The sequence below is a fragment of the Salmo salar genome, chromosome 18, assembly GCF_965601325.2.
Source record: "Salmo salar chromosome 18, fSalSal1, whole genome shotgun sequence".
Lineage (NCBI taxonomy): Eukaryota > Metazoa > Chordata > Actinopteri > Salmoniformes > Salmonidae > Salmo > Salmo salar.
In genome coordinates, this window is record NC_138308.1 from 93,037,459 (window position 1) to 93,061,917 (window position 24,459).

The window sequence follows — 24,459 nt, forward strand, 5'->3', positions numbered from 1 at the left end:
ACCACAATAGTGGAATTTCCGGTTCGCATTCAAAATAAAAGGCCCCCATTGAAACTGATCCAAACGGATACAAATAGTGAAATAATGCCATATTTGCACTAGATAATTGTCAACAAGGTTAGAATGTTGTTATATAACTTAAAAATGAATACAATAATTATAATTTGACAAACAGTAAATAGAAATGCAACATGTAAAGTGTTGGTCCCATGTTTCTTGAGCTGAAACAAAAGATCCCATGTAGTGTACCTTTAAAAAATTTAGGGGCGTGGATCAGAAAACCAGTCAGTATCTGGTGTGACCATTTGCCTCATGCAGTGCGACACATCTCCTTTGCATAGAGTTGATCAGGCTGTTGATTGTGGCCGGTGGAATGTTGCCCCACTTCTCTTCCATGGCTGTGAGAAGTTGCTGGATATTGGTGGGAAATGGAACACGCTGTCGTACACGTCGATCCAGTGCATCCCAAACTGCTTAATGGGTTACATGTCTGGTGAGTATGCAGGCCATGGATGAACTGGGACATTTTCAGTTTCCAGTAATTGGGTACAGATCCTTGTGACATGGGGCTGTGCATAATCATGCTGAAACACGAGGTGATGGTGGTGGATTAATGGCATGACAATGGGCATCAGGATCTTGTCACGGTACCCCCGTGCATTCAAATTGCCATCGATAAAATGCAATTGTGTTTGTTGTCCGTAGCTTATACCTGCCCATACCATAACCCCACCGCCACCATGGCGGACTCGGTTCACAACGTTGACATCAGCAAACCGCTTGCCCACACAACACCATACACATGGTTTGCTGTTCAGGCCCGGTTGGACATACTGCCAAATTCTCTAAAACGAAGTTGGAGACTGCTTATGGTAGAGAAATGAACATTCAATTCTCTGGCAACAGTTATGGTGGACATTCCTGCAGTCAGCATGCCAATTGCACGCTCCCTCAAAATTTGAGACATCTGTGGCATTGTGTAACAAAACTGCACATTTTAGAGTGGCCTTTTATTGTCCTCCACACAAGGTGCACCTGTGTAATAATCATGCTGTTTAGTCAGCTTCTTGATATGCCACACCTGTTATTTTGGCAAAGCAGAAATGCTCACTAACAGGGATGTAAACAAATTTGTGCACAAAATTTGAGAGAACGTTTTTGAGAGACGTTTTTGTGCATATGGAACATTTCTGTGATCTTTTATTTCAGCACCTGAATCACAGGACCAACACTTTATATGTTGCGTTTATATTTTTGTTCAGTGTACAATGAGGGAAACCGCTCTAATAAACCCCATGGTGATCTACAATGATCATTTCTTGTATAAAGTAAAATATTAAAAGACAAAACATTGTAACAATGGTGATTTCTGACAACTGTAACCGCTTGGGACTGATGTGACAGCTTGCACTAAAACCAGAAAATGCAGTTATCAAGTGAAATTATAAAGAATGTTGTTGAATTGGGACTAGAGTTCACTTAAAACATAGTTTGTAGTTATACAAAGTGCACTTATCAAGAGTCAACTGTCATTACTCATAAAAAAATTCTAACAATATCACGAATGAGCAGCGTTAAGACAAAATGGATGAGAAATACTCTGAAAGATGGAAGGAGATTTTCAGGAAAGTATATATATAAAACATTTCAGTGCTTTTATCACAATATGTGATAAGAAATGTAATTGTACTTCTTAAACAGAGGGAGTTACTACAGAGGAAAGGTTCAGAAAGATATCTAGGTCATTAAAGGCAGTCGAACGCCAGGACTATAAATAAATTGCGTTAAAGGAGTCAAAGTTTTGACGAGACAAACTCTTGGCTGGTGTAAATTAGAAAATTTGGAACATGCTAAAGTCTAATTATAAAGGGAATAGCTAAGTTGGGGGGGAAAGGAGCAATCTAACTAGCTATAGACTTTACTGCATCCTCATAATCCTAGTGTGACAATGACTCAGAGTAAGGCCCTCGTGCTTCCTGGCAGCCAATTGTGTAGCGTCTACCTGGATTCTCTGTCAAATTGGAATCTAGGTACAGTTTCAGATATACGTTTCTAATTTTGTCAGAAAGTTGTTTTCATTGCGAGTTAAGGCTTGCAGTTAGCTAGCCAGCTGGAGTTCGATCGCTGGCTTGCTAGCTAACGTTAACATTGAACCTAGCTTATTCGGTTAACTTAGCTATGACAATCTGTTTGTATTGCTAGTAACGTTACTCTATGGATTGGGATTATAGTTCATTTTTTAGCTAGCTAACATTAACGTTACATGTCTAAACAAAAGACCCCAAGTTCAAGCTTGCTGTTAGCTAGCTAACGTTAGCTGGCTGGCTTGCTAGCTAACATTAATTTGCATGTATGATGTCTGTGTAACGTTAGTGATGTTTCCTCAGAATGCCATTTCGCATTGCTAGTTATAGCCTAATGTTAGCTAGCTAACATTGAACCTATTTGGTTAACTTTAGGTAACTATGACAAATCGGTTTGTATTGCTAGTTAAAGCTTGCTGTTAGCATCTATTGTATAAAAATGCTAAAATATTTGTATCTGGAATTTGTCTTTCAGCATCAGTAGAACACGCCTGACTCTCCTCCACCAGTCATACAAGGACAATGGCCTCCCATCAAAAAGAGAGCTGGCCCAAGCAAGCAAAGGCAGCAGTGCAGTCATCAACTACATGTCCCATTTCTTCACCAACTACGGAGTTGGGGAAACACATATGGACCTGAATAGTGATAACTGTAGTGGCCAAAACAAGAACAGGTTTGTGCTCTGGTATTGTACCTGGAGGACCATGCACACGCTCCACCACAGTCTGGACCTTCACTTCCTGATCACAGGCCAAAGTTTTCCCCCCGACCGGTGCTTTGGCCTCAAGCAGTGCTTCAGAAAGACCAGCGTGAACACTGTCTGAGACTGCTGGTGTTGTGAAGAACAGCACTGTGACAAGGTTCAACATCCCACAGCTGGTTGGACTGGAGGATGGTACGGTGCTGGTGGAAAGCTATGGCTGGCAACAACACCTGACTCCGTACTTCAGGCAACAGATCAAGCAGTACCAGCACTTCAGGTGAATATAATTTTCAATGCATTGTATGAGGTTATTCTTCTTATCTAAACTTGGGAGGTGAATTGATGTTGTGCAGTGTTGTAATGTCTTCACATTTTGTTGTTGTTATTTCCTGTTTTACAGCTTCCTTGCTCTGGAGCCTGGTGTTGTTGTCGTCAAGGAGCGCTTGGACTGTCAGGACCAGATTTTAGCTGCTGTGCATCGCTGACATCCTTCCTCCCATAGATGGTCTGCCTGTACAAGCACCACCTGGACTGGACACAGCTAGACAAATATATGGGAAACAGTGTTTAAACCCTTTACAATGAAGATCTATGAAGTTTTTAATATTTTTTTTACGAATTATCTTTGAAAGACAGGTCCTGAAAAAGGGACGTTTCTTATTTTGCTGAGTTTATATGGCTGGTAAACAGCAAGCTACAATGTTACAACCAGCCATCTAAAGCTAGGTTTACCAGCAAGCATTAGCACAGGGCCTCCCGAGTGGCGCTGCAGTCTAAGGCACCACTACAGACCCGAGTTTAATCCCGGGCTGTGTCGCAGCCGGATATGCTGTTCCCACACAACCAATAGGTCCCATTAGAGGCTGATTTCTTTGTTTCCAAGGTTATATTATGCACTGGGAGGACAACACTTACATGTAAGTCTCTGCCCATCTGCAAATCATGAACTGTCAGTGAGCAATTTGATTCTCCATCAGAGTCCATTGTACAATTGCACACATTTTCACCTAGGTAGACAGACCCATTACCCTGTATACACCAGGCTGCAGTCAATGAGCCTTCTATTGGGATAGGGGGGGCCAGATTTTATTTTCACAAGGTCTTCTATAACTACCTTTCCAAGTTTGGTTATAAAAAGCAAAACGTGTCATAAGGTCCAGTCGCTGAGGTGGGGAATTGTAAAACCACAGTGCTGGGAGAATGGTCAAAGTTTCATTTACACCGGCTGGGACACCCAATGAAGGAAGCCCTTCACCTACCCCCTGTGGGCTTAGCCCACAGACCCAACAGGAAGTGTTCGGGAAGATGCCATTCGCCACCATCTGTGCTGTGGAAAGGAATTAGTTCATAGTTTCTGAAGTCTTGTTTTCCTCTCGCAACCTCACCAGTATCTTCTGGGCCTCTACTCCGGGCCTGCGGTCGTCCCATTGGCTGGGGACGGTTCCTGTATCCTATTAGGTAATTACTGGCCAGCAAGAGGCAGACAACGGTCCCCACTATCGTGGTATAGTGTGATAAATTGCAGGCCATACTACTTGCCTTGAGAGTTTTCAGCTATACTTTCGTGGCTGTTTATTTACCACCACAGACAGATGCTGGCACTAAGACCGCACTCAGACAGCTGTATAAGGAAATAAGCAAACAGGAAACCACTCACCCAGAGGCGGCGCTCCTAGTGGTCGGAGACTTTAATGCAGGGAAACTTAAATCAGTTCTACCAAATTTCCATCGATATGTTAAATATGCTACCAGAGGGAAAAAAAATCTAGATCACCTTTACTCCACACACAGAGACGCGTACAAAGCTCTCACTCACCCTCCATTTGGTAAATCTGACCATAACTCTATCCTCCTGATTCCTGCTTACAAGCAAAAATTAAAGCAGGAAGCACCAGTGACTCGGTCTATTAAAAACTGGTAAGATGAAGCAGATGCTAAACTACAGGACTGTTTTGCTATCACAGACTGGAACATGTTCCGGGATTCTTCCGATGGCATTGAGGAGTACACCACATCAGTCACTGGCTTTACCAATAAGTGCATCGAGGACGCCGTCCCCACCGTGACTGTACATACATACCCCAACTAGAAGCCATTGATTACAGGCTAACATCCGCACTGAGCTACAAGGGCTAGACGCTGACCCGGAGCTTTCAAGCCGCAGCCCTGCTCGCCACAAACGGCAGCGTCAAACAGGACTTGAGAACAACTACACCGGCTCTGACAGCTCATCGGATGTGGCAGGGCTTGCAAACTATTAGGGACTACAAAGGGAAGCACAGCCGCGAGCTGCCCATTGACACAAGCCTACCAGACGAGCTAAATGACTTCTATGCACGCTTTGAGGCAAGCAACACTGAAGCATGTATGAGAGCACCAGCTGTTCCGGACGACTGTGTGATCACTCTCTCTGTAGCCGATGTGAGTAAGACCTTTAAACAGGTCAACATACACAAGGCTGCGGGGCCAGACGGATTACCAGGACATGTGCTCCAGGCATGTGCTGACCAACTGGCAGGTGTCTTCACTGATATTTTCAACATGTCCCTGATTTGAGTCTGTAATACCAACATGTTTCAAGCAGACCACCATAGTCCCTGTGCCCAAGGACACAAAGGCAACCTGCCTAAATGACTACAGACCCGTAGCACTCACGTCCATAGCCATGAAGTACTTTGAAAGGTTGGTAATGGCTCACATCAACACCATTATCCCAGAAACCCTAGACCCACTCTAATTTGCATACCGCCCTAACAGAGCCACAGATGATGCAATCTCTATTGCACTCCACACTGCCCTTTCCCACCTGGACAAAAGGAACACTTATGTGAGAATGCTATTCATTGACTACAGCTCAGCGTTCAACACCATAGTACCCTCAAAGCTCATCACTGAGCTAAGGATCCTGGGACTAAAGACCTCCCTCTGCAACTGAATCCTGGACTTCCTGGCGGGCCGCCTCCAGGTGGTGAGGGTAGGTAGCAACCCATCTGCCACGCTGATCCTCAACATTGGAGTTCCCCAGGGGTGCGTGCTCAGTCCCCTCCTGTACTCCATGTTCACCCACGACTGCCTGGCCAGGCACGACTCCAACACCATCATTAAGTTTGCAGACGACACAACAGTGGTAGGCCTGATCACCGACAATGACGAGACAGCCTATACAACCAAGACTAAGGAGATGATTGTGGACTACAGGAAAAGGAGGACCGAGCACGCCTCCATTCTCATCGACGGGGCTGTAGTGGAGCAGGTTGAGAGCTTCAAGTTCCTTGGTGTCCACATCAACAACAAATTAGAATGGTCCAAACACACCAAGACAGTCGTGAAGAGGGCACGACAAAGCCTATTCCCCCTCAGGAGACTAAAAAGATTTGGCATGGGTCCTGAGATCCTCAAAAGGTTCTACAGCTGCAACATCGAGAGCATCCTGACTGGTTGCATCACTGCCTGGTATGGCAATTGTTCGGCCTCTGACCGCAAGGCACTACAAAGGGTGTGCGTCGCCCGTACATCACTGGGGCTAAGCTGCCTGCCATCCAGGCGGTGTCAGAGGAAGGCCCTAAAAATTGTCAAAGACCCCAGCCACCCAGTCATAGATTGTTCTCTCTACTACCGCATGTCAAGTGGTACCGGAGTGCCAAGTCTAGGACAAAAAGGCTTCTCAACAGTTTTTACCCCCAAACCATAAGACTCCTGAACAGGTAATCAAATGGCTACCCGGACTATTTGCATTGAGCCACCCCCCCCAACCCCTTTTTTTACGCTGCTGCTACTCTCTGTTTATCATATATGCATAGTCACTATAACTATACATTCATGTACATACTACCTCAATTGTGCCGACCAACCAGTGCTCCCGCACATTGGCTAACCGGGCTACCTGTATTGTGTCCCACCACCCCCCACCCGCCAACCCCTCTTTTACGCTACTGCTACTCTCTGTTCATCATATATGCATAGTCACTTTAACCATACCTACATGTACATACTACCTCAATAAGCCTGACTAACCGGTGTCTGTATGTAGCCTCGCTACTTTTATAGCCTCGCTCCTGTATACAGCCTGTCTTTTTACTGTTTTATTTCTTTACCTACCTTTTGTTCACCTAACACCTTTTTTGCACTATTGGTTAGAGACTGTAAGTAAGCATTTCACGGCGCCGTGACAAATAAACTTTGATTTGATTTGACTCCAGTCAACGAGTAATTATGCTCGCCTGGAGTTCCCAAAACGTGTCTTTGTGTAGTGGTTTGAGGTGACTGGTAGGGTGGTGGCACTTGATCTTGTCCCCCTATGGCTTGGTCTTGGAGCTATGATTGGGGCTGCAGTAAAGGCTGTGCTCTCGACGGGGCTGTTAGAAATGCTGTGCCCCCGATGGGGCTGCAGTGATTGGGGCGGCAGTAAAAGGTGTGCCCCCATTTAACTTTTTATTTTTTTGTGTCTCTTCTCTGCCTCTTCCAGCTGTTCTCTGGTTTCTCCAAGTCTCTCTGTACTGAGAGTCCTCTGGTTTCTCCAGGTCTCTCTGCACTGAGAGTCCTCTGGTTTCTCCAGGTCTCTCTGCACTGAGAGTCCTCTGGTTTCTCCAGGTCTCTCTGTACTGAGAGTCCTCTGGTTTCTCCAGGTCTCTCTGTACTGAGAGTCCTCTGGTTTCTCCAGGTCTCTCTGTACTGAGAGTCCTCTGGTTTCTCCAGGTCTCTCTGCACTGAGAGTCCTCTGGTTTCTCCAGGTCTCTCTGCACTGAGAGTCCTCTGGTTTCTCCAGGTCTCTCTGCACTGAGAGTTCCATCTAAAGGGAAAGCTCCATTTAGTCAATTTAACTATTTGGACTAACACCCAGTTCCCAAATTTCTGACTCATCATTTTGTCAGGGCCCAGAGGTTCGGGGCAAGCTGTATTTTTGTTCTTACTACGACACGTCCCCATTCTCTCTTTTAGTTCCAGATCTTGAAACAGGCAAACTTTAACTATAAATGTAACTATTTAACTATAAATACAGTCGTACCGGCAATAATACAGGAGTTTATATATTCATTCTTCACAAACTCCTCCATCACACTAGTGTTCTATTCATTTAACATATTCGGTAATGGTAGTCTCTCCTTTCCTATCTCCACACATCACATCACACAGAATCTCTAAATAACGTCCACACAGAACTTTGTTAGATATTCACATCGACACCACCAGCAACGATCAGAGCAGTCAGCCTGTGAGGTACCAATGATCATGTTCTTACTCAAACCTTTGAATGGTCCTCCTGTCAATGCCTCACTACCTGGAAATTGAGATGACCAGTGGTGGTGGACAGAACCTCCTATATAACGTTATCAATCCAAGTCCAAACAAGATGTATTTAATGTATGGCTCATCAGGCTCAGGTTGCATCAGGCTTGAATTTTTTTATCAATGCTTTAGACCAGTGGTTCCCAAACTTTTTATAGTCCCGTACCCCTTCAAACATTCAACCTCCAGCTGCGTATCCCAGTTTGGGAATACCTGCTCTAATCAAATCCAGACATAGGCCTATTTCTTAGATTTTATAATGCTTTTGAATGACGCTTCCGGTTTTGGTGAGAAATACCGGGTTACCCAGGAGAAAAGTTATTTATTCTCCGGATGGAACATTTTATAAAATACCGGGAAAATATTCAACCCTACTATGGAGCAGGCAAGCTATAGTTGTTTAGCTACATGCATTGGATAGACAAGTGTAGGCCGCGAGATGCGACTGACATTTTGCAGGTGGGGAGAGAGGGAGACGGGGTGGAGGAGGAGACTTTCCTAAAGAAAATAATGTACTTTTTACCCCATATATTTTCCCTGACACCCAAAAGTATTCAAGAGAACATCCCTGGTCATCCCTACTGCCTTTGATCTGGCAGACTCACTAAACACAAATGCTTTGTTTGTAAATTATGTCAGTGTTGTAGTGTGCCCCTGGCTTTCCGTAAATGATCAAGAAAATGGTGCCGTCCGATTTTCTTAAATGTAAGGATTTTTAAGTGATTTATACTTTTACTTTAGATACTTAAGTATATTTAAAACCAAATATTTTTAGACTTTTACTCAAGTAGTATTTTACTGGGTGACTTTTACTTTAGTCATTTTGTATGAAGGTATCTTTACTTTTACTCAATTGGATATTTATTCCACCACTGGTTCTGGGCATCTTGCTTGTCTGAAATAAGCCCACAGAAATATACCTGTGAGGAACAGAATCTATGAAGGAGCTTTGAACATAATTGAACTTCCGAGAGTTGGCTTAGCATTGGACCAGAGCTAGCTATCTATCGACCTTGTGTGTGCAGAGCAGCACCAGAATAAAAATGTAAATACGTCTTACCCTTTTTGTAGTTAATAAATCCATTGTGAAAGGTGTTAACTATAGTATCCTTAGCCTCTCTAGGGTATGTGGGACGAAATCGTCCCACCTACTCAACAGCCAGTGGAATCGAGTGGCGCGATATTCAAATACCTTAGAAATGCTATTACTTCAATTTCTCAAACATATGACTATTTTACACCATTTTAAAGCCAAGACTCTCGTTAATCTAACCACATTGTCCGATTTCAAAAAGGCTTTACAACGAAAGCAAAACATTAGATTATGTCAGCAGAGTACCCAGCCAGAAATAATCACACACCCATTTTTCAAGCTAGCATATAATGTCACAAAAACCAAAACCACAGCTAAATGCAGCACTAACCTTTGATGATCTTCATCAGATGACACTCCTAGGACATTATGTTATACAATACATGCATGTTTTGTTCAATCAAGTTCATATTTATATAAAAAAACTGCTTTTTACATTAGCATGTGACATTCAGAACTAGCAAACATACCAAAAACTTCCGGTGAATTTACTAAATTACTCACGATATACGTTCACAAAAAACATCAATTATTTTAAGAATTATAGATACAGAACTCCTTTATGCAATCGCGGTCTCAGATTTTAAAATAGCTTTTCGGCAAAAGCACATTTTGCAATATTCTGAGTAGATAGCTCGCCATCACAGGCTAGCTAATTTGACACCCACCAAGTTTGGCGTTCACTAAACTAAGAATTACTATAAGAAAAATTGGATTACCTTTGCTGTTCTTCGTAAGAAGAACACTCCAAGGACTTCTACTTCATCCACAAATGTTGTTTTGGTTCAAAATAATCCATAGTTATGTTCAAATATCCTCTGTTTTGTTCTTGCGTTCAAGAAAGCTATGGGTCCTATGTAATTCCAGCCGCAGATTGCAATTCCTATGGCTTCCACTAGATATCAACAGCCTTTGTTCAAGGTTTCAGGCTTGTAACTTGAATAATTATGAAGAAATATGAGTTTGGGTACAGAGTCAAAGTTGAAAATCAGTCTTGGCGCGTGCTATGAAGAAGACGCACACCGGCTTATTTTGTTTTCCTATTGAACATACTACTTTCCGTATGAAATATTATAGTTTATTTACATTTTAGGGTACCTGAGGATTAAATACAAACGTAGTTTCACTTGTTTTAACAAAGTTTAGGTGGGTTTTTTTCAGAGATGTTTAATTTGTATGATTTGTGTTCTATTTAATTCTATGTTATATAGATAATAGATAACCTCTGCTCCTCCTCTCCTTCCCTCCAGACTCCCTGCAGTTCTCTCTCTCTCTGAAGAGGATGTTCCCCCTGAGCAGCAGCACTGTGAGCAGGAGTGGAGCCCCAGTCTGGGGCAGGAGGACTCAGAGCCCACACAGATTAAAGAGGAACAGGAGGAAGTCAGGACCAGTCAGGAGGAAGAGCAGCTTCAAGGGCTCATTGATACCAAAGACTCCATATTCACTCCTTACTGTGTGAAAAGTCAATGTGATCAGGAGGACACACTTTGGTCCTTGACTCTTCCCCAAACCCAGACTGTGGAGAAAAGAGAGAGTGACTCTAAACCAGTGGATCTCAAACCTTTTGTCACTGTGACCCACCTGAAGGGTCTGGACATTCCCTGTGACGCTCCAGATAGTATGGATCTGAATACTTACCATTATGGGGTATTGTGATGTCATTATGGGATATTGTGATGTCATTATGGGGTATTGTGATGTCATTATGGGGTATTGTGTGTAAATTGATGAGGAACATTTTTTATTTCATCCATTTTAGAACAAGGCTGTAACGTATCAATATCTGGAAAGGGAAGGGGTCTGAATACTTTCCGAATGCACTGTATATATATATACAGTATGTCTATCACCGATAAGCTACTCAGGAAGAAGAAGAAAATGCCCATATTAATATATGTAGCCTTAGAAATAAGGTTCATGAAATCAATAACTTGCTAACATCAGATAACGTTCATATATTTGCCATTCTCTGAAACTCACTAAGGATTATTCCTTTGATGATACAGCAGTAGCAATACAGGGATATAACATCTACAGAAAATGCAGGAATGTTTCTGGTGGAGGTGTTGCTGTGTTGTTCAGAGACATATTCCTGATCATCTTAGAGGAACTCATGTCTAACGCTGTTGAAGTGTCGTGGTTGCAGGCTCATCTGCCTCATCTAAAGCCTCTTCTTTTGGGGTGCTGCTATAGGCCACCAAGTGCTAACATTCATTATCTGGATAATATGTGTGCAATGCTTGATAATGTGTGTGGATGTTAACACAGAGGTCTGTTTTCTAGGTGACCTGAATATAGACTTGTTTTGTTTTTATCAATCTGTCTGCTCAAAATGTAGCTGCTCACTGTAACCAGTGCCTGTAATCTGGTTCAGGTTATTAATCAACCTACCAGGGTTTTCCAAACAGTACAGGAACTAAATCATCCATTAGTATTGATCACATGTTTTACTAATGCTACAAAACCTGCTCTAAAGCTGTACCCATTGGATGTACTGACCATAATATAGTAGCCATATCTAGGAAAGCCAAAGTTCCAAAGGCTGGGCCTAAAATTGTCTATAAGAGATCACACAAAACATTCTGTACTGATTACTATGTTGAAAATAAAAAAGATGATGTGTGTACTGAGGAGCATCCAGACGCTGCACTTTATGCATTTATGAAATTGCTTCTTCTAGTTACTAATAAGCATGCACCCATTAAGAAAATTACTGTAAAAACTGCAAAATCCCAGTGGATTGATGAAGAATTTAAAAAATATCTCGTTGAGAGCGATGATGCAAAAGGAATGGCAAACAAGTCTGTCTGCACAGCCGATTGGCAAACGTAATGTAAATTCAGTAATCATGTCACTAAACTAAACAAAAAGAAGAAACTGAACTATGAAACAAAGATAAATTATACAGTGAAATGGATAAAAAGCTTTGCAAAATTTTAAATGAAATGATGGGCAGAAAGACTAATTCAACTCCATCGTTCATTGAATCAGATGGCTCAACACCTTTTGATGTTGCCAATTACTTCAATGAATATTTCATTGGCAGAATGAGCAAACTTAAGCATGAAATGCCAACAACAAAATGTGAGCCATCATTTTCTGGCGTAAAATTATTAAGAATGAAGGAAAAGCATAATAATTTTGAATTTTGTAAAGTTAGTGTGGGTGACGTGGAAAAAGTGTTGTCCATCAATAATGAGAAACCACCTGGTATTGACAACTTTGATGGAAAGATACTGAGGACGGACCAATCAGCTTGATGCCGGCCCTTAGCAAACATATTTAAAAAAAAATATATGGTCTTGACCAGATACAATGCTATTTCTCTGGAAACAAATGAACAACAGACTTTCAGCATGGTTATAGAGAGGGGCATTCAATATGTACTGCAATGACACAAATGACCGATGATTGGTTGAAAGAAATTGATAATAAGAGGATTGTGGGAGCTGTACTGTTAGATTTCAGTGCAGCCTTTGATATTATTGACCATAACACAACAAAAATTGTTACAGCTTTTGAACTTCTGTCATATCGTTGATTCAGAGCCATCTATCTAATAGAACACAGAGGGTTTTCTTTAATGGAAGTTTCTGTAATGTTAAACACGTAAAGTGTGGAAAATTCCAAATTGTTTGAATGGTCAATTTACACACAGTACTGACACACACACTTACCCCACCAGACATGCCACCAGGGGTCTTTTCACTGTCCCCAAATCCAGAACAAATTCAAGAAAGCGTACAATGTTATATAGAGCCATAATTGTATGAAGCTCCCATCTCAGATAGCTCAAATGAACAGCAAACATGGTTTCAAAAAACATAAAGCAACACCTCAAGACACAAAGCCTCTCCCCTATTTCACCTAGATATTATGTGTGTATGTATTTCGCTGCAGCTAATGGAGATCCTAATAAAATACCAACAAATTGTTATTATGTCTCCAGAGATATAGGTGGCTGTTCTTGATTTGGAGGGGTGGTAGCATTAAATTATTCAAATTTGTCATGACTTTGTCAATCAGCTTGTTATTAAATTTATCTTAATTATTGTTTGTTTCTGTATCAATATGGACTTTGTAAAAATCGACTAACTTGGAATCTGGTGCTAGCTGTTTGCACTCAGGCACATCTAAAGGCTGTATAGGTCATATACATCTTGAATTCATCTGTATGATTCAGGTGTTCTATTTACTTCTGTGGTATATACCGTAGATTACCTCTACCCTCCCCTCCTTCCCTCCAGACTCCCTGCAGCTCTCTCTCACTATCTCTGAAGAGGAGGTTCCCCCTGAGCAGCAGCACTGTGAGCAGGAGTGGAGACGCAGTCTGGGGCAGGAGGACCCAGAACCCACACTGATTATAGACGAAGAGGAGGAACTCAGACCAGTCAGAAGGAAGAGCAGATTCAAGAGTTGGGGCCTGATATCACTGATTTCAATTTCACTCCTTCCTGTTTGAAAAGAGAATGTGATCAGGAAGACCCACTTCAGTTCTTGACTCTTCCCCAAACCCAGACTGTGAAGAACAGAGAGTGACTCTAAACCAGTAGATCTCAAACCTTTTGCCACTGTGACCCACCTAAAGGGTTTCAAAATTCCCGATAATAAGAACAATGCCTACAGCCACAGCTCAGCCATAAGCAGCAACCATGTAGGACTTGACAGCAACCCACCATTGGATTTCAGCCCACCATTAGATCCGAACCCCCCAATGGGGGAACCCTACACCTGCCCCTTTTATGGCAAGATCTTCAAACATCTTTCCATGTACATGAGAATTCACAGAAGAGAGAAACCATTTAGCTGTGGTGACAGGGGGAAAAGCTTCAATCCCAAGTAACACATAACCAGACATTATATGCATTCACAGAAGAGAGAAACCATTTAGCTGTGGTGACAGGGGGAAAAGCTTCAATCCCAAGAAGCACCTAAATGAACATGGACAGACTCATACAGGAGTGAAATAACATGGCTGCTCAGTCTGTTATAAAATATTGACTCAGAAGACTTATCTGCTGAGGAATATGAATAATATCCACAAAAATAGAAAAACTGACAATAGAAATAAGGTCTTCAGTCAGAAGATGGGAATAAAAAAACAGAATGTGGACAACACTCTTAGGAAAGGAAAGCAACTCCAGACCATTCATACTGTGGCTCTCAGATAAATAGATATACTGTACCATGGACTTAATGTTGTAAAACAATGTATGTAAATTAAGTTTGATTTGATTTTAATGACGAGGTAATGATCAAACAGTACAGAGTATTGTAGGAAATTCACAGGTCTGCTGTTCAAAGTCTGGTTAATTTTTCCCTTCAATAGAAACAGCAATATCTGGTCATTTGATTTTGGTCAGGCTGACGTAACTGATACATGAAATGTAAAACTATTCCAGAAAAGGTATCCTTGCATTTGTCCAAGAGTATTTCCAAGAGTATTTCTCGTAAATTCTGACCTAATGCTTCTCATTCATCATGTTGATTTAATCTTGTATAGAATAATGATAAACTGTTGACTCCCGAGGAAGAATTGATTCTCCCAGATCATCCTATACTGATGATAACCACTGTTTGTCTACATGTAGTCGTCGTTTTCCTTTACTACTGGTCTGTAGGCTGCCTTGCACAGTAAACTCCCATCCAGCTGGCGGCCCTGTTGTGTTTCTGGGTTCATCACCAACTAGAACAAAGAACGTCCTAAGATTCCTTGACTAGAACACGGAAGTAGGATTGGTAACGAGTTATTTTTGTTCCTTGTGTGGAGTAAAGAAAATACATACTGACTTAACTAAATAGGCTACCCAACTCTAATTTTATTGAAATGTCTAAACTACAGACGTTGTGTGTGTTTTTAAATGAATGTTTAACGGCGGCTGCTTTGGAGATTTTCGGGGAAGTTGAGAAAACGGTAGTGGTGTACGAGGAGGAGAATGATCGGCTACGGAGACTGCTGCGGAGGACACCAGAGATACAACAATGTCGAATAGGTTCGTATGTTGATACTGATAGCTAGCTATAGTTCCACTTTATTGATAAACTGTTAACTAATCACCACTTCATACATGTTGAAGAAGTTGGTTTTAAACTTACCGTGCATGGATAAAAACATTGTCATAAAAACAGGAAGTGATTTGAATTTATAATTCAAAAATTGATCAAATTTGGAAATAAATAGCTTCTCTTCAATCACTGAGAAGTAATTGAAAATGGATTCGAGTTTTTAATTATTGAATTGGCATTATAGTTAGCCTAGTCTTGAATTTATCGGCTTTCAAATTCAAATTGACCCCAACCCTGATGTCTAAAGCCTGTATAGAGTCCCACAGTGGAGGTCTAATAATACCCATAAAACCTAGCGCTCAAACAGGGAAATGATTCCAATCGTTTATCCACCATTCATTTTTCCCATAGGGGATTTTAGAACACTTAAAATAAGGACTGTGTTTCATGTAGGCTTACCCTGGCGTGACGTTTTGATAACCATGTAAATCTCAGACAAGGTGACTTTTATCAATGTATTCGTCAGTGGCGGTCGGTGCTGTTAAAGATGGAGGACAATCTTTTTTTTATTTATTTTTTATGAGCACGGCCTTATTTCTATTACAGCATATTGGATAACTGTCATTCATATTCCATTCAATGTAACATTGATAGGTTTAGGCTACTACATGATACTTACATTTTCCCTACAGCCATCATGAGCCATCATTCATACAGCCTAGCCTATGAATGATAGTATACAACATAGATGCACAGGTTGAGAAACATTTGAGAAATCAAGGTGACAGACAGCGACACATGTAATACCGCCATGCACACTCTTGCCTGCAACTAGCTGATCTAGGGTGTAATCATTAGTCCAACAGTTGCAAACAAGAGTTTCTATTGGACAAATTCAGGTATGTTTATACCTGTTCTGTTTGCTTCTGTTTAATAAAGTTTTTCAACAGAATCTACGGAATGAATACACCCCTGATCACACGCAAACGCAGTTCACTTTCGTAGCAGCAACATGCAAACAGTATGATCACTTTGAACGTTGTAGCTATCATTTCTTCTCGCATTTACGTGCTCTCACCTTTTCCCTTCAGTGCACAACACATCAGCTGTCTGTGACCAGGCAATAAAATCTTTCCAAGCCAAACCTTCATATCATAACCGCTAACTGCTATACACAGCCTACATCGTTGTCACCATTATTAGCTAACATGGGGTCGGCAGGTAGCTTAGTGGTTAGAGCGTTGGGCCAGTAACCAAAAGGTTGCTGGATCGAATCCCCGAGCTGACAAGGTAAAAATCTGTCGTTCTGCCCCTGGACAAGGCAGTTAACCCGCTGTTCCCCAGAGACCGTGTTTTGTAAATAAGAATTTGTTCTTAACTGACTTGTCTAGTTGAATTGTAACGTCATAGTTACTAGAACTAACATATTAGTAAACCCTCTACAATCATGCAGTACAGTGTAGTCAGCAGGCAGTTTAGCAGTTGCCCCGGTGGAAATAAATAAATTCAACCAAAAGCTTACCTTGAGTTGGAAGAGTTCCATGGTTGGATAGCCATAGCCAGCTAGCTAATGTAACAGTGTTGCTTCTGTCCCTCTCCTCGCCCCAACCTGGGCTTGAACCATCGACCCTCTGAACACATCAACAACTGCCTCCCACGAAGCATCGTTACCTATCGCTGCACAAAAAACGTGGCCCTTGCAGAGCAAGGGAAAGAAGAACTACTTCATGGTCTCAGAGCGAGTGACGTCACCGATTGAAACGCTATTAGCGCCCACTGCTAACTAGCTAGCCATTGGTTACACTAACATAGCATCCATCTCTTTTTGAGCTGGGTGTTTGAGTAGGCTTAACTAGCTAACTGCATTCGTTAGCTAAGTGGAAGTGAAAAATAGATGAAATATAGCCAGCTCTCTCTATCTTCTCCTTAATTTTTGAAGGTATTAAATCGTTCAAAAGTGTTCAACTATTGTCTTTCTCTCTTTGAGTCAACTACTAACCACATGTTATGCAGGGATAGCTAGCTAGCTAGCTGTAGCTTATGCTTTTAGTACTAGTTTAATTCTCTGATCCTATGATTGTGAGGACAACATGTCTGTTCATGCTGCAAGAGCTCTGATAGGTTGGAGGACGTCATCCGGAAGTTGTCATAATTACTGTGTAAGTCTATGGAAGAGGGTGAGAACCATAAGGCTCCTAGGTTTTGTATTGAAGTCAATGTACCCAGAGGAGGACGGAAACTAGCTGTCCTCTGGCTACACTATGGTGCTACCCTACAGAGTGCTGCTGAGGCTACTGTAGACCTTCATTGAAAAAATTATTTGGTGACATGGATATATTTTAATATAGTTTTATCTAAAAAGGATAACTTTTTTTTAAATGTTAAACCATTTTTATGAAATTCACTGAGGAGGATGGGCCTCCCCTTCCTCTGAGGAGCCTCCACTGATATTCGTCTCTATTTACTCTCAGATTCGAAAAATGCTAATTAGCATCAAAGTAGATATCATGTGGAACTACAAATCCCAGCAAGCGCCTGCACGTCATCTATAGCTGACTTCTTTTCTAACAGGTATTTTCGTAATTTTAAAACTCGTACAAGGCAGTTCACAGAATTGTTCATTAAAATACATTTTTGCCAGTTTATTCATTACTACATTTAGATGACGTTAGATAGTGAATCCATAGATTCTTACCTTTGCCTCGATTCGGCAGTCCCGTCCAGATCATTATGGTGTTTGTAGTTCTTTATGTTTTGTAGTTCTTTGTGATAGCCACATTAGGAGCTGATTAGCATTTCATTTTTGGGGGGTAAATATAGGTGAATATATTGATAAAGCCACCTTGTCCTAGAGAGATTTACACGGTTATCAAAACGTCACGTCAGGGTTAGGAAAAATTATTAGAACCATTTCCTTGTTTGACCGTTTTATGGTTATAACTAATACTGTGGTTATTTGATATTTTATTAGGATCCCCATTAGCTGTTGCAAAAGCATCAGCTACTCTTCCTGGTTTCCACATGAAACATGACATCATCCAGAACATTAATAGACAAGAACAGCTCAAGGACAGAACTACAGAAAACATTTTTTAAAAGGCACGTGTAGCATACATATCAATACATACACAAACACAATATCTAGGTCAAATAGGTGAGATGCATTGTGAGGTGTTACTTTATCTGTTTTTTTAAAACAGGATTGCTTTTCATTTGAGATTGAACAGAGTTCCATGCAACAATGGCTCTTTATAATACCGTACGCTTTCTTGAATTTGTTCTGGATTTGGGGACTGTGGTAACCTCTGCTCCTCCTCTCAGTCCCTCCAGACCCCCTGCAGCTCTCTGTCTCTGAAGAGGAGGTTCCCCCTGAGCAGCAGGAGTGGAGCCCCAGTCTGGGACAGAAGGACCCAGAGACCAGAAAGATTAAAGAGGAACAGGAGGAAGTCAGGACCAGTCAGGAGGAAGAGCAGCTTCAAGGGGTGGAGCCTGATATCATAGAGTTCATATTTACTCCTCCTTGTGTGAAAAGTGAATGTGATCAGGAGGACCCAAGTCAAGAAGCCGTACTAGCTGAACACCCAACTCTCAGTCCACTGAAAATGTCTAAACTACAGTCGTTTCGTGTGTTTTTAAATGAGCGTTTAACGGCGTTTGCTGCTGTGGAGATTTCCGGGGAATTTGCGAAAGCAGTAGCGGAGTACCAGGAAGAGAATGATCTTCTACGGAGACTGCTGCAGATCACACCGGAGATTAAACTATGTAGAATAGGTTCGTATGAATATCTACTGATAGTTAGCTATAGTTATACTCAATGAAAATGTTTTTATTAACTTTTATTGTACATGGATAAAAACGTGTCTGTGTCACGAGAACCAGGAAGTTATTTGAATGTATGAAAATAGGTTCTAGAATTTACTGACTTTAGAAACAGAAAAAAAAGAAACAGATTCACGTGTCTTACATTTTGGCTTTCGGTCGGTCAACCTTCATCAGAGCAAATCTCCCCAAACAGTGGGACAGATGAGGCCACTAAGGCTGCGTTTATACAGGCAGACCAATTCTGTTTTTTCCCCCAATCATATATCTTTTCACGCCAGATCATTTTCAGTGCTGATCTGATTGGTCAATTAATGGGAAATAGATTAGACTTGGGCAGCCTTAGTGAGCCAGAGATAATTACAGACACCTGTGGTAATCTAAAGTAACCCAAAGGACCACTAGATATCATATAGAACAGAACATATGGATGTAATTGTACAAATACAAAAGGAGGTGTTTGTATCAGGAACCCATACTCTCAGACAGAGAACAATACAGATGACAATCTGCAACAAAAAGACACAAGGTAAACACACATAACACTACAGTGCTTTCAGGAAGTATTCAGACCGCTTGACTTTCCACATTTTGTTATGTTACAGCCTTATTCTAAAATGGATTAAATCGTTTTTTCCTAATCAATCTAATCAATGACAAAGCAAAAACAGGTTTTTAGAAAAAAAATTGCATATGCCATTTACAAAAGTATTCAGACCCTTTACTCAGTACTTTGTTGAAGCACCTTTGGCAGCGATTACAGCCTTGAGTCTTCTTGGGTATGATGCTACAACATTTACATTTAAGTCATTTAGCAGACGCTCTTATCCAGAGCGACTTACAAATTGGAAGCTTGTCACACTTGTATCTGTGGAGTTTCTCTCATTCTTCTCTGCAGATCCTCTCAAGCTCTGTCAGGTTGGATGGGGAGTGTTGCTGCACAGCTATTTTCAGGTCTCTCCAGAGATGTTAGATTGGGTTCAAGTCCGGGCTCTGGTTGGGCCACTCAAGGACATTCAGAGACTTGTCCCAAAGCCACTCCTGCGTTGTCTTGGCTGTGTGCCTAGGGTTGTTGTCTTGTTGGAAGGTGAACCTTCACCCTAGTCTGAGGTCCTGAGCGCTCTGGAGCAGGTTTTCATCAAGGATCTCTCTGTACTTCAAATTGTATTGGTCACATACACATTTAGCAGATGTTATTGCGAGTGTATTGAAATGCTTGTGTTCCGAGCTCCAACTGTGCAGTAGTATCTAACAATTCACAACAATATACACATCTAAAAATAATGGAGTTAAGAAATATATAAATATTATGATGAGCAATGTTGGAGTGGTATTGACTAAAATACTGTAGAATAGAATACAGTATATACATATGAGATGAGTAAAGCAGTATGTAGACATTATTAAAGTGACCAGTGATTCCATGTCTATGTATATACAGTGCGTTTTGTTGCCGATCTTACTTTGCTACCTGACTACCTCACGGTTTTTACTTTTCATTACCTTATATTTTTTGTTTTTCCCTCACTCAACTTTTCTCATTCAACTTTTTTACCCCGGAGGTTTTATCTGGACATGGTTCGTCAGGACTTCAAACAGCCGAAGCTAAGGAACATTAACATGATGCCTTCTAATTGCAGTCGTTGTACTTATAATATACAGGAGAACGATCGCCTTACGGCAAGGATAGCTGTGCTGCAAGCCCAGCTTCAGACGCAATCGTAAGGCAAGGGTAATTTCAGTGTAGGAAAGGATGAAACAGCGTCTGCCACCAGTAAGTACAGATAGTAATGTTAGTATAAACCCCCTCGCACGGTCCCCGCAGCCGGACAACTTTCTCATGGCTTCTGGAGGGAAACGCTGTAGGAATGCTCAACCGGTGTCGCTTATTCAGCCGACAGAAACTTTCAACCGGTTCTCCTCATTAAGCGAGTCGGAGTCGGAGGCCGAGACTTCTCTGGTCTCTACTCCTCCCGTTGTGGGGTCTGAGACGCCGAAGGCTCCCACCATTAGCTCTGACAAATTGAAAACCCTAGTCATTGGCGACTCCATTACCCGCAGTATTAGACTAAAAACGAATCATCCAGTGATAATACACTGTTTACCAGGGGGCAGGGCTACCGACGTTAAGGCTAATCTAAAGACGGTGCTGGCTAAAGCTAAAACTGGCGAGTGTAGAGAGTATAGAGATATTGTTATCCATGTTGGCACCAACGATGTTAGGATGAAACAGTCAGAGGTCACCAAGCGCAACATAGCTTCAGCGTGTAAATCAGCTAGAAAGATGTCGGCATCGATTAATTGTCTCTGGCCCCCTCCCAGTTAGGGGGAGTGATGAGCTCTACAGCAGAGTCTCACAACTCAATCGCTGGTTGAAAACTGTGTTCTGCCCCTCCCAAAAGATAGAATTTGTAGATAATTGGCCCTCTTTCTGGGACTCACCCACAAACAGGACCAAGCCTGGCCTGTTGAGGAGTGACGGACTCCATCCTAGCTGGAGGGGTGCTCTCATCTTATCTACGAACATAGACAGGGCTATAACTCCTCTAGCTCCACAATGAAATAGGGTGCAGGCCAGGCAGCAGGCTGTTAGCCAGCCTGCCAGCTTAGTGGAGTCTGCCACTAGCACAGTCAGTGTAGTCAGCTCAGCTTTCCCCATTGAGACCGTGTCTGTGCCTCGATCTAGGTTGGGCAAAATTAAAGATGGCGGTGTTCACTTTAGCAATCTCACTAGTATAAAGACCTCCATTCCTGCCATTATTGAAAGAGATTGTGATACCTCACATCTCAAAATTGGGTTACTTAATGTTAGATCCCTCACTTCCAAGGCAGTTATAGTCAATGAACTAATCACTGATCATAATCTTGATGTGATTGGCCTGACTGAAACATGGCTTAAGCCTGATGAATTTACTGTGTTAAATGAGGCCTCACCCCCTGGTTACACTAGTGACCATACCCCCCGTGCATCCGGCAAAGGCGGAGGTGTTGCTAACATTTACGATGGCAAATTTCAATTTACAAAAAAAAAAACAATGACGTTTTCGTCTTTTGAGCTTCTAGTCATGAAATCTATGCAGCCTACTCAATCACTTTTTATAGCTACTGTTTACAGGCCTCCTGGGCCATATGCAGTGTTCCTCACTGAGTTCCCTGAATTCCTATCGGATCTTGTAGTCATAGCAGATAATATTCAAATTTGTGGTGACTTTAACATTCACATGGAAAAGTCCACAGACCCACTCCAAAAGGCTTTCGGAGCCATCATCGACTCAGTGTGTTTTGTCCAACATGTCTCTGGACCTACTCACTGCCACAGTCATACTCTGGACCTGGTTTTGTCCCATGGAATAAATGTTGTGGATCTTAATGTTTTTCCTCATAATCCTGGATTATCGGACCACCATTTTATTGCGTTTGCAATTGCAACAAATAATCTGCTCAGACCCCAAACAAGGAGCATTAAAAGTCGTGCTATAAATTCTCAAACAACCCAAAGATTCCTTGATGCCCTTCCAGACTCCCTCTGCCTACCCAAGGACGTCAGAGGACAAAAATCAGTTAACCTCTCTAGGGTCGGCGGGACGAAATCGTCCCACCTACTCAACAGCCAGTTGAATCCCGTGGCGCGTTATTGAAATACCTTAGAAATGCTATTACTTCAATTTCTCAAACATATGACTATTTTACACCATTTTAAAGACAAGACTCTCGTTAATCTAACCACACTGTCCGATTTCAAAAAGGCTTTACAACGAAAGCAAAACATTAGATTATGTCAGCAGAGTACCCAGCCAGAAATAATCAGACACCCATTTTTCAAGCTAGCATATAATGTCACATAAACCCAAACCACAGCTAAATGCAGCACTAACCTTTGATGATCTTCATCAGATGACAACCCTAGGACATTATGTTATACAATACATGCATGTTTTGTTCAATCAAGTTCATATTTATATAAAAAACCAGCTTTTTACATTAGCATGTGACGTTTAGAACTAGCATACCCCCCGCAAACTTCCGGTGAATTTACTAAATTACTATCGATAAACGTTCACAAAAAACACAACAATTATTTTAAGAATTATATATACAGAACTCCTCTATGCACTCGCTATGTCCGATTTTAAAATAGCTTTTCGGTGAAAGCACATTTTGCAATATTCTCAGTAGATAGCCCGGCATCACAGGGCTAGCTATTTAGACACCCACCAAGTTTAGCACTCACCAAAATCAGATTTACTATAAGAAAAATGTTATTACCTTTGCTGTCTTTGTCAGAATGCACTCCCAGGACTTCTACTTCAATATCAAATGTTGGTTTGGTTCAAAATAATCCATAGTTATATCCAAATATCCTCTGTTTTGTTCGTGCGTTCAAGACACTATCCGAATGGTAAAAAAGGTTGACGCGCACGATGCATTTCGTGACAAAACATTTCTAAATATTCCATTACCGTACTTCGAAGCATGTCAACCGCTGTTTAAAATCAATTTTATGCCATTTTTCTCATAAAAGCGATACTATTCCAACCGGGAAAGCGTGTTTAGGTTCAAAGACGAAAGAAAATAAAACATGGGGTCGACTCGTGCACGCGCCTCAGCCCATTGTCCTCTGATAGAGCACTTGCCAAAAGCGCTAATGTTTTTCAGCCAGTGGCTGGAATTACATCATTCAGCTTTTTCCCGCCTTCTGAGAGCCTATGGGAGCCGTAGGAAGGGTCACGTTACAGCAAAGATCCTCAGTCTTCAATAAACAGAGTCAAGAAGCTCAAGGAATGGTCAGAGAGGGCACTTCCTGTACAGAATCTTCTCAGGTTTTTCCCTGCCATATGAGTTCTGTTATACTCACAGACACCATTCAAACAGTTTTAGAAACTTTAGGGTGTTTTCTATCCAAAGCCAATAATTATATGCATATTCTAGTTTCTGGGCAGTAGTAATAACCAGATTAAATCGGGTACGTTTTTTATCCGGCCGTGTAAATACTGCCCCCTACCCCCAACAGGTTAACCACCTAACCGAGGAACTCAATTTAACCTTGCGCAATACACTAGATGCAGTTGCACCCCTAAAAACTAAAAACATCTGTCATAAGAAACTAGCTCCTAGGGTATACAGAAAATACACAAGCTCTGAAGCAAGCTTCCAGAAAATTGGAACGGAAATGGCGCCACACCAAACTGGAAGTCTTCCGACTAGCTTGGAAAGACAGTACCGTGCAGTATCGAAGAGCCCTCACTGCTGCTCGATCATCCTATTTTTCCAACTTAATTGAGGAAAATAAGAACAATCCGAAATTTATTTTTGATACTGTCGCAAAGCTAACTAAAAAGCAGCATTCGCAAATGGAGGATGGCTTTCACTTCAGCAGTAATAAATTTATGAACTTCTTTGAGGAAAAGATCATGATCATTAGAAAGCAAATTACGGACTCCTCTTTAAATCTGCGTATTCCTCCAAAG

General features: G+C 41.6%; 1 protein-coding gene and 1 long non-coding RNA gene across 2 annotated transcripts in view; both read left to right on the top strand.

Moving 5' to 3' along the window:
- Positions 1-304: 304 nt before the first annotated feature.
- Positions 305-4,888, top strand: LOC106578128 (uncharacterized). Its single transcript, XR_001322339.3, has 3 exons — positions 305-493; positions 2,560-3,064; positions 3,188-4,888. It is a non-coding gene; the product is annotated as an uncharacterized LOC106578128 (long non-coding RNA).
- A 9,999-nt stretch (positions 4,889-14,887) lies between these two features.
- Positions 14,888-24,459, top strand: part of LOC106578122 (uncharacterized) — a 29,330-nt gene continuing 19,758 nt past the window's right edge. The window contains exons 1-2 of the mRNA XM_082965326.1: positions 14,888-15,159; positions 18,494-18,943. Coding sequence (XP_082821452.1) covers positions 14,994-15,159; positions 18,494-18,943 — 616 coding nt within the window. The 5' untranslated portion in view covers positions 14,888-14,993. The remainder of the gene's footprint in view (positions 15,160-18,493; positions 18,944-24,459) is intronic.